General features: G+C 37.5%; 1 protein-coding gene across 4 annotated transcripts in view; it reads left to right on the plus strand.

Annotated features, from left to right (window-relative positions):
* The window catches only part of PCNX2 (pecanex 2), a 352,025-nt gene that overhangs the window by 181,547 nt on the left and 153,537 nt on the right, over positions 1 to 16,941 (plus strand). For all 4 annotated transcript variants that reach the window (XM_055147380.1, XM_055147381.1, XM_055147382.1 and 1 more), the window contains 2 exons: positions 3,160 to 3,252; positions 4,153 to 4,303. In XM_055147380.1, coding sequence (XP_055003355.1) covers positions 3,160 to 3,252; positions 4,153 to 4,303 — 244 coding nt within the window. The remainder of the gene's footprint in view (positions 1 to 3,159; positions 3,253 to 4,152; positions 4,304 to 16,941) is intronic.

The raw sequence follows: 16,941 nt of genomic DNA on the forward strand, positions 1-16,941 counted from the left end.
TGAAATCAGCTACAATGGAGAATTTATAATTTATTTTTCAAAGTAACTGTATTCTATAGCTGGTGCATTTATATATGAGGTTTTGCATTTATTCTGCCAATTTATACCAAGATAAATTATATTATGAGTTTTATTAGGATTGAATCAAGTTTATAAATAATTTTATAAGAATAGACACCTTAACAGTATATTCTTAATTTATTGCGTTTGGTTTTTAGAGAAACATTGGTTTTCATTTGGAAAGAGTGAGTTTGGGCCACACCCAGTGGTTTTCAGGGTTACTCCTGTTTCTGTGCTCAGGAGTGAGTCCAGGTAGTGCTCAAGGGACCAGATGTAGTTCTGGGGATTCTAACTGTGGTTGCCTGCATGCAAGGCAAGTGCTTCACCTCCTGTGCTTTATTTCTACCCTGTAACCATCTTTTTATCATTTTCACTGTACAGATCTTGCACATTTTGGAAGTCAAATTTATATTAACATAGTTTATTGATTTGATGCTATTGTTTTAGTGTTTTATGCAGTGTTTTAAGGATTTAATACATGAAAATTTCTAAACATGATTAGTGGCTGGAAATTCAATGGAAAGATAAAGTCAGTATCTGATGCTGCAATACCAAGATTTTACAACTTCACAACGCTGGCATGCTGACATTCTGGACCTGATAAGTCTATTGTCAGAGATGGTCTTGTGCATTATAATATATGTAACCACTTCCTTGACTTCTATTCAATAGCTAATAGCATTTTTTCACTGCATTAACCATCCACTGAAATGTCTAAAGTAAAAACCCTGACTATATTGTTAGTAAAAATATGGAGCAATTGGAATGTTCATAAACTGTACTGGGAATGCAAAGTGTTAGTACAGGAAAAGTCTGGGGCCAAGAAACTGTGTGTCAAACTTTCTAACACTTATTATCAAGAATTAGTGAGCCTCCAATAACTTAATGGATTCTGTGGATGTAACAAAGTTGTAGGGAAACAAATGTAAGACACTAGACCCAATCCCCTCAGCCACACAGATTTCTGCATAGGAAGCCAGGCCCTATCCTGAGATGATATTCTGACCAGATAAAGGCCAGTGTAAGAACAGAAACACATCTATATGTGTTTTCACAAACTCTTATGCACAGAACACCATATTCATCCTCTTTTTTTCTCAAGGCTGTATTGCACAAAAGTCTTTTGCTTTGCCTTTGAGATATACTATACATTAATAGCCCTTTCCAGGCATGTTGGTAACTTCTATTTATTTATTTATTTATTTATTTATTTTGGTTTTTGGGTCACACCCAGCGATGCTCAGGGGTTACTCCTGGCTTTGCACTCAGGAATTACTCCTGGCGGTGCTTGGGGGGACCATATGGGATGCCGGGGATCGAACCCGGGTCGGCCGCGTGCAACGCAAATGCCCTACCCGCTGTGCTATCGCTCCGGCCCCAGTAACTTTTATTATAATAGCAATGCTAGGTTATAACTGCCAAATGCATATGCCATAGTAGGAAACTAATAACGCCTCTTAGACTTTAGCTTTTAAGGAAAATACCAAGAGCAAAACCTGCTTCTCAGCTTGAACTTAAACCTGGGAACTGGGATATTATAAAAATACATGGCCAGACCCCCATTCTTAGGCATCTACAGTAGGTATGCTTGCATCCTAGGTTCCTTCTTTCAAATGGTTCCCCTTGAATTGGATATATATTTTTGCTCTTGTGTGTCTTATCCTTGTTGCATGATTCTTCTTGCACCAATGGGCAAGAGATTATTAGCCATGGGAATTTCCCATTGACTGTAACTTTGAAAAACTGTGAAATGAACCATCCCACTCTCTTCTTTCCTCTCTCCTTTTTCCCTCCTCCCTCCATCCTTCCCTTCCATCTCCCTCTCTCCCTTCTCCCTCCCTCCCCTCTTCTTCCTTCCTTCCTTCCTTCCTTCCTTCCTTCCTTCCTTCCTTCCTTCCTTCCTTCCTTCCTTCCTTCCTTCCTTCCTCCCTCTCTTCCTCCCTCTTTTTCTCTTCCTCTTTCTCACTTTCTCTTTCTTTCTTTCTTTCTTTCTTTCTTTCTTTCTTTCTTTCTTTCTTTCTTTCTTTCTTTCTTTCTTTCTTTCTTTCTTTCTTTCCTTCCTTCTTTCCTTCCTTCCTTCCTTCCTTCCTTCCTTCCTTCCTTCCTTCCTTTCTTTCTTTCTTTCTTTCTTTTTTTCTTTCTTTCTTTCTCTTCTTTATTCTTTTTTCTTTTCTTAATATAGGACTTCATTCCTGAAAGGCATGAGCTTTACCACCAAGTACTATCCCCGGTTCCCATGTAAAATATTATCCATGCAGCATCGATAGCATTTTGGGTCTATTTTTGCTTTGCGTTTCCTAGAGTCTGCTAAAATCACATTTTTGCATGAGTTAAAATTTTTAGAATTTTTTTAGATGTCATATTCTGCATAGGTATATATTATACATTGGTATATCTATGTACCTATGTACTTTAGAAATAACCTTTTTCTCCAATCTGACTCATGAATTAAAATGTAAATCTGTGCAGGTCAAAGTACATAAATAAATATTTAAGAGAATTTTGTTTGACTAACTCACACTGCATATTAAAATTCAAGTTACTCTAAGGCTAAGTAGGGACTATTAATATTTTTATAATTAGGCCTTTTATTATAATTGGGTTTTTAAAAATCTAATTTGTGTTTAAAGAAAGAAAAGCCTATGGCTCTAACATGTATAAAAAGTCTTTATTCTTTCCATGGTTTGCACATATAGGTTAATTGTGAGACATTTCCTTTGCCTTATACTCAGTGCCCCTGATAGTCCTCAAATAGTAGATAAAGTCCATTCAGTGTGTACTTTGGGGGATATATCAAATAAGTTAATATATCAGAATCTGGAGCAATAGTACTGAAGGTGGGGCATTTGCCTTGCACATGACCAACCAGGATTTTATCCTGTCACCCTACATGGTCCTCCGAGCCAGCCAGGAGTGATCCCTGAATGCAGAGCCAGGAGTAAACTCTGAGCATTGCTGGCTGTGACAAATACATATATATCAGACTGTAAAGGTATTTTATTTGGTGTCAGTATCCTGCCTGTCATCTGATTCTTCTGGTAACAATGAAATTCTGAATAAAGAAAAGAACAAATTTTATGACCAATTTTCTCTTTACAGAGAGAGATCTTAAGATCGGACCTCATTATCTGCTCAGTGGCCGCTGTTTTGTCATTTGCAGTCAGTGCCAGTACTGTGTTCCTGTCCTTGCGAGTATGTATTATTCAACATATATCTCTTCTGACCACTGTTTTCTTAAAGCTCCCATTGGGAATTCCAGAGTAATGCTAGGAGAGTGAGCCCAAGGGATAACCAAATTGCCAGTTGGACAATAAAGGTACGTCCATGTACCATTAAGAACAATGTCCAAGGTAAGATTTGGTTCACATCACGGATTTGAATCCCTTGTTTAAATCTTACTGCTTTTCCATCTTGAAAGTTTTATGTGCTATGGATGTTGGATATCTTCTAAAATCCTTCGTACAAGTAGTCAGTAGTAATAAGGCAGGCTAGCAGCACACTATTATAAACAGAGGAAAAAGTGATTGGTTATCAGGCATGTGATGGATGCCGAAGAGCCAAAATGGTTATTGGAACATGATTTCCAGTTAGAAACATAAAAGTAGAGCATTCCAGATGGGATTTCTGGATTAAACCTTTTACAGAAAGTTAACATCTCTCTATAAAATTATTGTGCATTTCTGGCATATATTAATGAATATATATCATAATGTTTTGACCCAAAATCTTATTTATGCCTTAGGAATTAAATATAAAAATGTACATATCCTATCTTTAACAGGAAAGGTCTATTAGGTAAATTTGTTACCTTCATCTCTTTTAAGGAAAAAAAGCATTCCAATAGACAGAATTCCTTTGGCCTTTGGACTTGCACAGATTAATTTTCTGCCCTCATTTCCATGCTTAGCAGTTCCTATTATAAAGATATTTTATGTCATGTGAAAGAAGTTCAGAGGTTTGTAACAAGAGTTGGGTTTGACTGTTTTTAAGGAGGAGCCAGGGGAGGGTGACAATAGTGTTTTGTCTTAGTCATTTGCATCCTCCTGTTCTTGTAAACTAAATAATGATTTCCCCCCCCCTCTTTTATCACAGCCATTTCTCAGCATTGTGCTTTTTGCCCTGGCTGGCATGGTGGGATTTGTCACCCATTACATGCTCCCTCAGCTCCGAAAGCATCATCCGTGGATGTGGATTTCACACCCTGTTCTTAAAAACAGAGAGTATCAGCAACAGGAAGTGAGAGGTTAGTGATACAGCCCTCAAAAAAAAAAAAAAGTGTGAGTCCAGAGTGCTGGTATAGGAATTAAGGCACTACCCAAGCCCACTTTAATCCATGGCACTGCATATGGTACACCACAAATCATGGGTGCAACTGTACAGGTGATCTGCAGCCCAGCACACCAGGACCTGAACAGCAACATATCCCCAGTCCTAACCCTGTACCCCTAGCCCCCACACTGTTTGAAAGCTCCTCTCTCCTCCAAAGTATTGGTTGGCATGCTTTGCCCCTAACTTTCCAAAAGAGAAAATAGATTGAGGTACTGTGATTTATAATATTGTTAATGATGGTTTTCTGTGCACATAATTCGAGCACCACACCCATCTCAAGTGTACCCACCTCCCAAGCTCAAGGAATCCAATGCTCCTTCCTTTCAACCCCACACCCACTCCTACTCCCAGCCCAAGAACTTATTTATGTGGATCTGTTCCCGCATTGTGTTGCCTTTGGTCCTTTGTTGCTATCTTACTGTGAACTTTAAGTTGCACATATAGAGAAATCATTCTGTATCCTTTGCCTTCTGACAGTCATTCGACATGGTGTCGCCTCATTCAAGTCATGATTGATATACTTTATTTATTACTTATTTTTAATGTAGGAGTACTGCTATTTATTCAGATATTGATTAAACTGATTGAATTGGGCATGAACTCCACGTTACTTTTTGTTTTAATGCAGAATGTTAATTTTATTTATTTATTTATTTATTTATTATTGGATCACCATGAGATATACTTACAAAGCTTTCCTGTTTGAGTTTCAGTCATAGAATGATTGAACACCCAACCTTCAACCACTGCACATCTTCCACCACCAAAGTTCCCAGTATTCCCTCCCATCTCATCCCTCCACCTGCCTCTGTGGCAGACAATGTCCCTTATACTCTCTCTTATATTGCTTATTATGAATAGCATAAGATGTTACGTAGTCGGGTGCTACTGAAATTCTAAAATTTTAGATAATTAGGATCTGGAAAAATCTCTGCAGCGAGCTGCTCAGTTCAGAGATTCTTTTGTGTGCCTCTGGATTATGGCCCTTAAGGAGCTCAAATAGCAGCCAGAGGCGGTTTGTGGGTGTGACCTCCAGGGTCCCATGGGGGTGGTGGGGGATAAGAGGGACTGGCCTATCCCCTATTCTTTGAGGCTTGGAGTTTGTTGTCACTGAACCCAATGCACTTCTCATTGGGTTCTGGAAGTTGGCAGTCACCAGGATTCTTGCGGGGCAGGTGGAGGGGACGCCTGCTCCCATCTGAGGCACCTCAGTGAAGTTGGCCTGGCTTAAAGTCCAGAGGCTTTTCTGCAGGAAGCTGCTCGGTTCTGAGATTCTTTTGTGTGTCTCCAGATCATGGCGCTTGTTTCCATCTTTTTCAGAGAAATAAACTATTGGCTTATTTATTTATTTGGAGGGTGTGCCCACTCACCCGCAGCATAGCACACCACCAGCCATAACTGAGGCTTTTGAACTTTTTCGAGATTTATGGGTCTCTGAAATAAGGCCAATAAATGAGCTTGTATAGCTGAGCCGGAGGTGGTTTGTGTGTGTGACTCCCACATACCTAACTTTTGGCAATTTTATTTCTTGACAAACTTGGCCCCAAGTTGTTCTGGTCCAGCCAAAGGCACAGCGACAATTCGGGGGTATCAGGAAGCCTGAAGTCACCATCAATCTGCTGATGCATTCTCCCCACAGATATAGGTTGACCTGCGGGCAGCACCATACTCCCGGTTGATGGGCATATGGACCAAAGTGTGAATGTTCTCAATGCTATAAGACTTTACACTTGAACATGACTCCAATGTAGTATTGCATTTGTAAATTTAACCACATTCTTTTTTTAAAAAACAAAAGAAGTAACTTTCAGTATACAGTATCATTCCCAGAACAAAGGACTGAAATAAAATATAAGTATGGTTTATGAAAATAACAAGGAGGTACTGGTATTAAATAAAAATTAATTTATTATATTAAGACATAAATATTATGCCTGTCCAGTGTAAAATTATTAGTGAGAGCAGGCATAATGAAAGATGAGGTCATTCGTAGAGACTGTCAATTACCTAATTTAGAGAAAAAATAATTAAACCAAATTAAGGCTCAGAGTCTTTGCAGCAGATTAGCAGGTGGAATTCAAAAAGAAAGATCAGAGTGAGCAGTTTAAAATTTAGGAAGCTAAAAAGTAAATTTTAAGTGTAGTAATTTTATTTCCTGAAGTCTTACAGAGCTAATTTAAATAGAATCAGTAAGATATGCAAATCCTCCTAGTATTTTCAGCACAAGATTCAACAGCAAGTAGTTGTTCTCCTCTCCTTCTCCTTCTCCTCTTTCCTTCTCCTTCTCCTTCTCTTTCTCCTTCTCCTTCTCCTTCTCCTTCTCCTTCTCCTTCTTCTCCTTCTCCTTCTTCTTCTCCTTCTTCTTCCTTCTTCTTTCTCCCTTGACTCCCCTACCCCCCAGTAGTTTTCATGAATTACTGCTGGCTTTGGCTCAGGGATCACTCCTGATGGGCTTGGTGGACCACGTGTTCTGCTGTGGATTGAACCTTAGTCGGCCACAAGCAAAGAAAGCGCCTTACTTCCTATACACCACTCTGGCTCCACTATATTTCTTTCCATATCACTTACTCTGGAATCTTCTCTTCAATTCCACTTATTATTTCCTCAAGAGTTAGCCTTATTGTTATGCTTTCCATATGGAACTTTCCATTTAATTTGTTGTGTTTTTCTTTTTTCTTTTTGGTTTTTGAACTAGACATCATGGTGCTAAGGGATTACTCCTGGTTTTGTGCTCAGGTATAATTCCTGGCGTTGTTCAGGGGACCATATTTGGTGCTGTAATTGAACGAAGGTGAGCCATGTGCAAGGCAAGTGCCTTACCCCTGTACTCTCCCCACCCCAGCCCTAATTCATTGTGTTTTCCACACCCAGCTCCTTTCTATGGAATTTTGTTATGCTTTTATCTAACAAAGAACTTATATTTCTGCATTTTATTCTATGGTGTGCATTTTAGTATCTTCTTGATTTTATTCATAATAATTATTTTTTGAGGGATGCTGGGGATTAAGCTAAGAGTTTCAGGTATCTAGAGCATGCATTCTATATCCCCAGCCCCATACTAATAATTTAAAATTTATTTATAAAGCTTCCCTCTTCGATATTGCTGATTGATTTCTGGGGATTTTTCTTTCTCATCTGTTGGCTTTGTTTATACAATAGGTGAATCTGTGACTATTATTTTGGATCCATTTTTTTTCTCTTCAAGACCTGTGTGTTTGATTCAACAAGTGTCAATATTTGGGGTTTTCTTTAGTCTCTCCTCTGAATAAGCAGGACCATTGGGTATAAAGTAGTTCACTGTTCCCTCTCGGATCCGATCTCTATCTGTGGTCCCAGATCCTTCCTTTAATGACTTGTTATGGTTATCTGATGCTGCTGGTTTGCTTTCAAGACAAGCTTTCATGAATTTCTGAGGTGTGAGGAGAGTTCTCTACCTTGTTGCCTTTGCAGGAGGAAAGTAGCTGTGATTCAGTGTCTAGTTGCAGTTCTCAGCTGTAGGAATACATGTGACTCAGTCTCCCTTCTTTGAAGGACCTTCCCAAGTCCAGACGACTAGCATGTCTTTAACTCTTGGGTCTAAAAGTTTCAGGGGTGAGAGTTCTGTCTACCACGATATTTGCTAAAATCACTGGAATTTCATTTTAGATACAGCATGCATTTTGGAATGGTCACACGAACCCTACTTTCTGCTTAAATGTTTTATGGTCCCCTGTAGACCATTATGTCTTCAGAGTCCTGGCTCTTCCCCTGCTTGGACAATGAGTCACACAGTGAAGGAGCTCTGTGTCTTAGCAGTAGAGCAATTTTTCCTGTAGCCCAAAGCTGTCATACTTGAACCTATTGTTATTTGAAGGCAGAGCTCTCTAGAATACAAGGATTTGATTCCGGAGAAATGGCTGGAGGTTAGAGTTGTCGTATTAATCATTTACAAGCAACTGGTGCTGGAAAGTGTTCCAACTCCCTGTTTTAAAATGAACATGTTCTCCACACATTCTAGGGAAATGATGCATGGGAAGGAAACTTTATTAAGTTAACAGTGTTTTCATTTCACTTTGCATTGAATGTGCACTTTGCACATATTCAGTTTGTATGTAGCTTGTGAGGATGAAAACCTGTTTCTCTCAGGAATTTAAGGCAATGTTCTATTGCTTTACAGCTCCCACCTCTGCTATTGAGATGTCTGGTGTCTTTCTCTTTGATCATTATACATGGAATATACTTCCCTACAAGAAGTTTTCAGAAAGTTTAGGAGTGATTTTGGTATCATGGCCCAGAAAATAAGCTCTGGATCAAAATTGATATACTCAAATCTAAGTTCTTTTACTTATTTGTGTTTAACTATTGTGATTCAATTTTATAATTAGTGTTTATCTGACAAATATTTGTTAGAGGATGAAACTAATGATTAATGAATAATTTGTGTGATTTTTAAATAGTCACCAGAAAGCATAATACAGGCAGAATATTTTCTTTAGTAGGATTCACTACTTCTGTCATGTAACACCTTGCTCTTTAAAAATATATATATATTTTATATTTACTGTATATATATACAATAAAGCACTGTAATCTACAAAGTTATTTATATTTGGGTGGTTCGGATATACTATGTTTCACCACCAGTGTCTTCTTCCCTTCTCCAGGGTTCCCAGCTTCCCTCCCACCAACTCCCCACCCCAACCCCATATTGCCATCTTGACAGGCACATTTTTATATTTGGTTGTTGAAGTTTGTCTCTCTTGTTGTCACTATTGTTAATACTGTGGTTTGAATATTCAGCTATATCACTTCTTTATATCACTGATGTACTCAGATCCCCTTGACCCCTTTGCTTCTCATTGCTTCCTACTATCATTGCTTTCTATCAATCTCCGCCAGTTTTTTCTTTCTCTGCCATTCTCCTCCCTATGGGGAAAAGAGTGATCTAGGCATCCCCAAACCCAAACATTACATTTCCTTCATTGTTATTATATATACCACATATAAACCTCTGTCCTTCATTTAACATGATGTCTTCCAGTTCCATAGATGTTGCAGCAAATTGTGTGATTTCATCTTACCTTACAGCTGCATAGCATTCCATTGTTCTATACGTTGCCTTGTGCCTCATTTTACCTATTATACCCTTTATAACCTGGGAGATACATATCTGAAGTTTTGAAGTCTTTGTCAGGGAGAATACAAATTATCCTAGTTTAAATCATACCTGACAATGTGTGTATAATCTTTAAAATGTTTATAATGCTAGAAAGATAATGTGGTGTGACAAACAAGGTATGATTTCTGAACATAAAAGTCAGGTTGGCATTTATGGAAAGATCTTACATTTGTGTGATGATATAGAATTTTTTTGAAAAAGAATATATTTCTTATTTTATATGTCCCTCATTCATAAAAGATGCTAATGTCAGGATGTAGAGACCTAGAAAATCCTCCAAAGTGTTTTTAATTCAAACTGTTGGAAATAGTTTGAAACCTGAACAGAACAAGTGTTAACTGATAACATAATCTCAATTGTTTCTATAGTAAAGTGCATTTCAAATGCCAAAGTAGCTTTGAGTGTGTGTCAGAAACTAGTCTGTTAGTTTGAAGGTTGTCTTATTAATGATTCCTTATGTAACTTTTTTCAAACATGAACTCTTGCTCTCCTTTCCTATCCCTCTCTGCTGCTCTGTCTACACACTCACATTCCGCCTTTTAGTTTACCAGGAAATATACCTTTAATCAGTTTCCACAAATCTAGAGGGGGTTGCAGTAGACCATCAGTGAAGCCAGGTTTGAACTATAGTAGGAAAAGGTAAAAAATGGTATCGTATTTTCTCCGCTGGAAAAGGAGAGAGGCAGAAATAGCCTAAAGAAGTAGAAGTCAGCCCTGGTCAGCAATAAAAATGAAAATAGCTTGGAGACAGAGCTCAGTAGACAGATGTCCATGGAAACATTTCACCTCTTCAAAGGCAATAGGATGTCTACCTAAGCATACATTGGGATGCCAATAATTGGAACAATATTAGAACACTAACGCGGTAAACCATGAAGTGTTGACATGTAGCATGTGATATATGCATGATGATGCTGCAAACAGTTTGAGGTCTGCATGCCTCAGCTACAGGCTATGAGGCCAGTGTGATGAATTCTGATTCAATCTTTCTGATTTACATGATAAATATCACTTGAAGGATAAACTTCTTACGATATTTTGATAGAATAATATATGGAGATTGCAATTATCTAGTGGAGAAGACGTTTATGTCATATTAGAATTTAAATGACACAAATTGCACTTTAATTGGAGAATTATTGAGAAATAATTGAGAACCTACCATGTACTAAAGAATCTATAGTGCGAAGAATGCAAAAAGAAGAATTATGATTCTTGGCAAGGTTGCTGTTCTAAAAAGCATCAACTTTCATGTGGTTTTAATTAGAACATCTAGAAAATTTCTCCTACTCCTTTTTCATTTTGTTGTTTTGCTTTTTGGAGGGCACATCTGGATATACTCAGGGCTGACTTCTGACTCTGTGTTCAGGGACCTCTCCTGGTAGACTTGGGTGTACATTATGGGGATGTCAGGATTGAAATCAGGTCAGTCATGTGTAAGACAAGACCCCTAACTGCTGTACTATTACTTCAGCATCTCCCCTAATCTTTTTTTATGTGTGTAAAAATCCGTAAGTGATTTCACCAGCACTTTCTACTTTAAATATGATGGTTCAGTATTGACTGAAGAACTTCAAAATGAAGAGGCATTATTGCATTCATTTACCCAGGAATTTGTTCAACCCTTTCAAGAGATGTGAGGGGTACATTTTTAAACTCACTGTGTTAAATGGAAAGAAAGATAATATAATGAATAAGGTGCTTGCTTTGCATGTGGCTCACCTGGGTTCAGTCCCAAGGATCCCATGTGGTTCCTTCTTTCCCATAAGGAGTGATTCCTAAGTCCAGAGCCAGAAATGAGCTGAGTACTGCCGGTTTGTTTTGGGGAAAAGGGTCAAACAGTTTTAAAAGCTGAGTTAGACTTTGCAACAAAAAATATTCCAGATGGATTAAAGATATTTTTTTCTTTGAAATGGTTGAAGAAGAAGTAAAAAACTAGCATAGCAAAACCAAAAACAAACAAAAAGCCCAAGGTCTTTCATAATCGTCGATGGGACAGGAAAAAAAGAATATCTCAGTATGGTTACTAAATCAATTTGTTTTCTTTGTATTTGTTTTGTATTTCTCTTCGAGATATACCATGATGTTAAGCCCAATAGTACTTTCAATCAACTCAAAAATAATCACAGAAAACCTAACATGTGCCAAGGTATGTAGAGAATACTACACAAGGTATGTACAGAATAGGAGAAGCTCTGTGGAGCAAAGGCTGCACTGCGTCTCCTCAGGGAGAGAGGTGGTGCCTTTTAAGATAAGGGGAATCCTAAAGCCAGTAGTAAAACCCGGAAGCCGTGCAAGGTAGGCAGTGCCCACACAGTGATTTTTAGATATCTGCCTTAATTAATTTTTTTTCAATCAGTTAATAAGGAATTTTTACTTCAGTCTTTTTAAGTAGCTACTGTATACATGGTCACTATCACTGTCACTGTCATCCCATTTCTCATCGATTTGCTCGTGAGGGCACCAGTAATGTCTCCATTGTGAGACTTGTCATTGCTGTGTTTTTTCTTGGCATATCAAATATGCAATGGGTAACTTGCCAGGCTCTGCCCTGGGGGCGAGATACTCGGTAGCTTGCTGGGCTCTCCAAGAGGGCAGAGGACAGCCGCGTGCAAGGCAAACGCCCTACCTGCTGTGCTATCGCTCCAGCCCCACTGTATACAGGGTACAGTGCTAAATGCTGAATATGATGGATAATGCAAGCCTTAGATGCCTGCCTAATAGAAGATGGAATTTCATCACAGCAATGACTATATGTATATGATGTTTGAAGTTCAGTGAAGAAAAATTATAGGCAATTATGAGGGTCTCTAAAGTTCTAATTTAGGTACAAAAGAAGTGTTAAGGGCTTCTGTAAGGAATTGACATTTAAGTTGAGGCCCGATGAATGAAAAGGTTATTGCTCAGAGTGGAGGAAACAGAATCCAGTCATGAGAAGAACTCATGAGTATTCCCTGAGTCAACTTGTTTGAGGATGGAAAAGTAACAAGGACCCCGGGTTTATATAGAACCATGGGCTTATACAAGGACTGTGGGTTTACGCAGAACTGTAGGATTTTGAACTGCAGGTGATATGTCTTGCTTTACATTTCAGAATGACCCTTGTTTATGATACAGAAGCTTGTTTCTGCAGAATAAATAAGTCTGTAAAAATGTTAATACTAAAGACTTTCCAATCTGATATTTAGGTCAGCAAGAAAGATGAGAGTAAGAAATGCTTCTATAAGAAAGCAATTGTCTTTAATAAGGGAATGGTCATAACCTAGATGTTTGGAATTCCTTTTAGCAGGAGCTCTTTGCCTTGAATGCCTCAGGGTGCCCAGCGGAATGGCACTGCATTCATATTCCAGTGTTCACAAACATGTTTTTTCCCAATAGAACACAAAATCTTAAGTCCTTGAGGCTTATAGATAATAATTTATGAGTTGGGCTGAAGAAAATTGTCTTCTTACAGATGAAAAAACATTCTAAGAATTTTTTGATTAACTTTTAATTATTGAGACTTGTTTTTATTAATATGAGCAATCTAAATAAAACATCCCAAAAACCCATTGAGAATTTAAAGTATTCCCTCATAATAAGTCATACATAAACTTGTAAATAACATAGTTAGTTTGCATACTTCTTCTCAAGGGCCTAATATTCTAGGGGAAAGAGAAATGATAATGTTATTAAAGTAATGTGTTTTATGGTCTCCTTGCATATTTAATATATTACATAAAAGCAGTTATAAAATATGATTACAAAGATTTTCTGTTTAACTTTGTATGAACACTGAGATAATTTGGGGACTTGAGAAATGTATTTGTCATGTTTTTATTACATTTACAAGCTTTCCATTTTATTAAATTTTCAGAGTCCTAAGGAAAGGATTAAGTTTGGTCTTCACAATTCCAAATTTGAAATTTAATACTTCTGTTTTAACTTCTTCCAACATTATTATCCAACCATTTATTTGCTTCCCCTCTATTTCAAAAATAAATACTAGATAAGTGGTTTATTTTAGGTTAACTCTTTTCCATCATCTTTAAATTATAGCATTACCTTTTGCTCTCTCTCCTTTTGAGGTGGGGGAGGATGGGGTGGGGTGATGGGAGGGATGCTGGGACCATTGGTGGTGGAGAATGGGCACTGGCGGAGGGATGGGCACTCGACCATTGTATGACTGAAATGCAAGCATGAAAATTTGTAAGTCTGTAACTATACCTCACGGTGATTCACTAATAAAAAAGTTTTTAAAATTATAGCATTACCTAAATTGCTGAATTTCATAAAAACATGTTAGAGATATGTGAGAATTAAAGTGGAATCAACTGTCTGTCTTACTCTTTCTTTTTGGGGACCCAGGAATTGAAATCAGGTCCTCACAAAAGCAAGTTTATATGCCCAACCCAACTTTCCATCAGGTTTAGCAGAACATGGGATCAAAAGTCTGGAGTTGGTAATCTCCATAATTTGCTCTCTAATTTGCTCTAATTATATATATGTGTGTATATATATATATAATTTGCTCTGTTTATTTTAATTTCTTTGCCACATCCTTTCCTCCCCTGCTTTGACTTGAGGTTATATTGAACACTTTTGAGTAAACCATGCCTTGGGGTGATTTTTTACCTAAGATTTTTTCCCCCTTAATATATAATGCATATGCCCATGCTTGTTGGTGTATGCAGGCAGTGTAAACTGTGTTTGCTGTCCTCTCTGGAGATTCAGAATTAATCTGCAGAAGGCATGTGGGTGTTTTGTATCACATTTAACTATCAGCAGTGTCACTTTTATGCTCCCCTGTAGTACTTCAGGTGGTGAACGGAAGCAGAATTTTTCTGTGTAGCAGAGAATTTCTGTCCTTTTTTTGTGACTCTGAGTACACTATTAAAGAAAACTAAAGATTTTCATTATTAATGAAAATTAAAACTTCTAAAGCTTCTCTTTATCTTTCAGAATCCTGATGTAAGGCTTCTTCACAGATATTGTTTGCCCTTGCTTTTAAATGTGGTTATAAAAGATTTAAAGATTCACAGCTCCCATGAACATACTACTTCATTCATACAACAGATAACATAATGTGTTTAAAATCCAACCTTCCTAGACATACTTCCTAGAGTCTAATTGTCTAGCTACAAACCTTTAACTTGTGTCTGTGATATAGTATCTCTCTGTCTCTGTCTCTCTCTCACCTACACACACACACACACACACACACACACATGCACACGCACGCACACACATCAGGAACCACCACAGGGTATTAAAATCTCACTGAATAAACACTTCTACTCCAAACATTTGGAAAGACATGGTAGTTTATAGATAGTGCGTGTAGAATCTATTCACTTCTGTACTGCTTTATGTGTTTCTAGGATGGGTAAACTGCAATTATTATGGCAAGAATTTTTAAATATCATTGTTTAGAGTAAACCCTTATATACTGCAATGGAGTTATGTTCCTACACTCAAGTAAGCTTCCACACTCACTGAGAAGGTGTCATTTTCTCAGGGTAAATGTGATAAGCATATGAGACAATCAGGATCATTGCACTGGTACCCAGGTCACTTCTCATTGATTACCCACTCAAAAATTTCTTTTAGTTCAGATCCCTTTTACTTTCAACAACACTACAGAATAAGGTTGGCTTACATTCTTCTTAATTTACATATTTTTTCGGAATCTTGCTAAGGTTGTCATGTTTCTCTGAATTGATGACGCATGTGGATAGAATTCTGGAAGTGCATTTTTCTAAGAAGCCTGAATTACATCTGATATGATAGTCTTCATCTGACACTGTTGATATCTCATAAATTGAAAAATAATTTTGTTGAAAAGGAAACCTATCTGTAACTGATTCTATTTTATGAAAGATTAATATTGGACATATTTAATATGCTATACTTAAAGCTTTTTGTATTGTATTCCAAAAGTAATTCTAAGGACTGCTTTCTTTTAGTGCTACTTTATTCAATTCAATTAATTACAGTTTTTCCAACCACTGAGAATGTTTAAAGTGTTTTAAAATGAACACTTTCTGGGAACTGAAAAGATAATATTATGGGTATGTCACTTGCCTCCTTGCCATGGTCGAACCACGTTTGATCCCAAGCACCTCATATGGTCTCCCAAGTCTTACCAAGATCCCTAAGCACTACTGGTGTTAGTATAAAAAACAGAACCCAGTGTCTTCTGAATCTTAAATCTGGACCAGACATTGTTAAAGTTATTTAAAATATCAAACTGATCAATACTTGCTTTTTACAAATTTGTAATCTAAGGAGAGATTAATATTTGAAGGCCAGATACTAAGGATTCAGGCACTCGCCTGAGTATGGCCGACCCTGGTGTGATCCCTGACACCCTGTATAATCCTCGAAGCACCACCAGGAGTGATCTCTAAGCATGCTGGGTGTAACCCAACCTCTCCCTTGTCAAGTTAAGATTAATATTTGAGTGAGTACTATATCTATGGTGCTAGAACTTTGGTAATTGTGCAATTCACAGTGTACCATGATGACACAAGTATAGCATCTTTTTCCTTAGAACTAAACCTAGTCCTAGTGCCTGATGAGTACTTAGTATGTGACAGTGTCATACAGAATAAAAGCAGAAAATGACAGGATATATGCAGGAGCAAGCAGAACAGGAGATGCATTGTTTACAAGAAATTTAAAAGCAATATAAACCAATTAAAAGTTGGGCTACTTTTAGTCCCACCATTATACAGATCATTTAAAGAAGTCTGAGTGATTAAACCATTTGTGTTCCAGGATCACTCTGGGATTTCACTACTCTGGCTACTACTAGTAATGATTATATTGGGAGTGGAGAGGAAGGAATGGGTGGATTTAAGAAAGTTTCAGATAAGAAAATAGCTTCAGTATAGAGGTTATAAGTTTTTGAAGCTGGAACTATGCAAGGGCATTCCAAGCAGGCACATTGCACATATAGACGCATATAAACCTAAGGATTTGCTGTAGTGCCGAGGGCAATGGAAGGCAATTAAACATTTAAATTTAATAAAAGATAGTTTTCTGCAAAAGAAACTCATAAAGAAGGAAAAGAAACATCAAATGGGAGATTTTTTTCCCCCCTCTTTGTGTATATTTGACTGAAGTCTCACATCTAGGATACAGAAAGAAATTTTAAAGATTAGTGAAGAAAAGACATACAATCCAGTGGATTAAAAGCCAGATAATAGATATGAAAGTATATCTTTAAAGTGTATCACTTCTGAGAGTGCATCCCCAAACGTTCAGTAAACATATTAAGAGGGTCTCTGTGAAATACAAAATAAAACCATAATAGATCACTCCACTCTCATCAGTATAACTAAATTGAAAGAGAGAGAAGATATTTTGGCAAGGATTTGGGAACAAAAGGAGCTCTGTATGTTTGTGGGAGT

Source organism: Sorex araneus, chromosome 9 (genome assembly GCF_027595985.1).
Source record: "Sorex araneus isolate mSorAra2 chromosome 9, mSorAra2.pri, whole genome shotgun sequence".
In the NCBI taxonomy this organism is placed as follows: domain Eukaryota; kingdom Metazoa; phylum Chordata; class Mammalia; order Eulipotyphla; family Soricidae; genus Sorex; species Sorex araneus.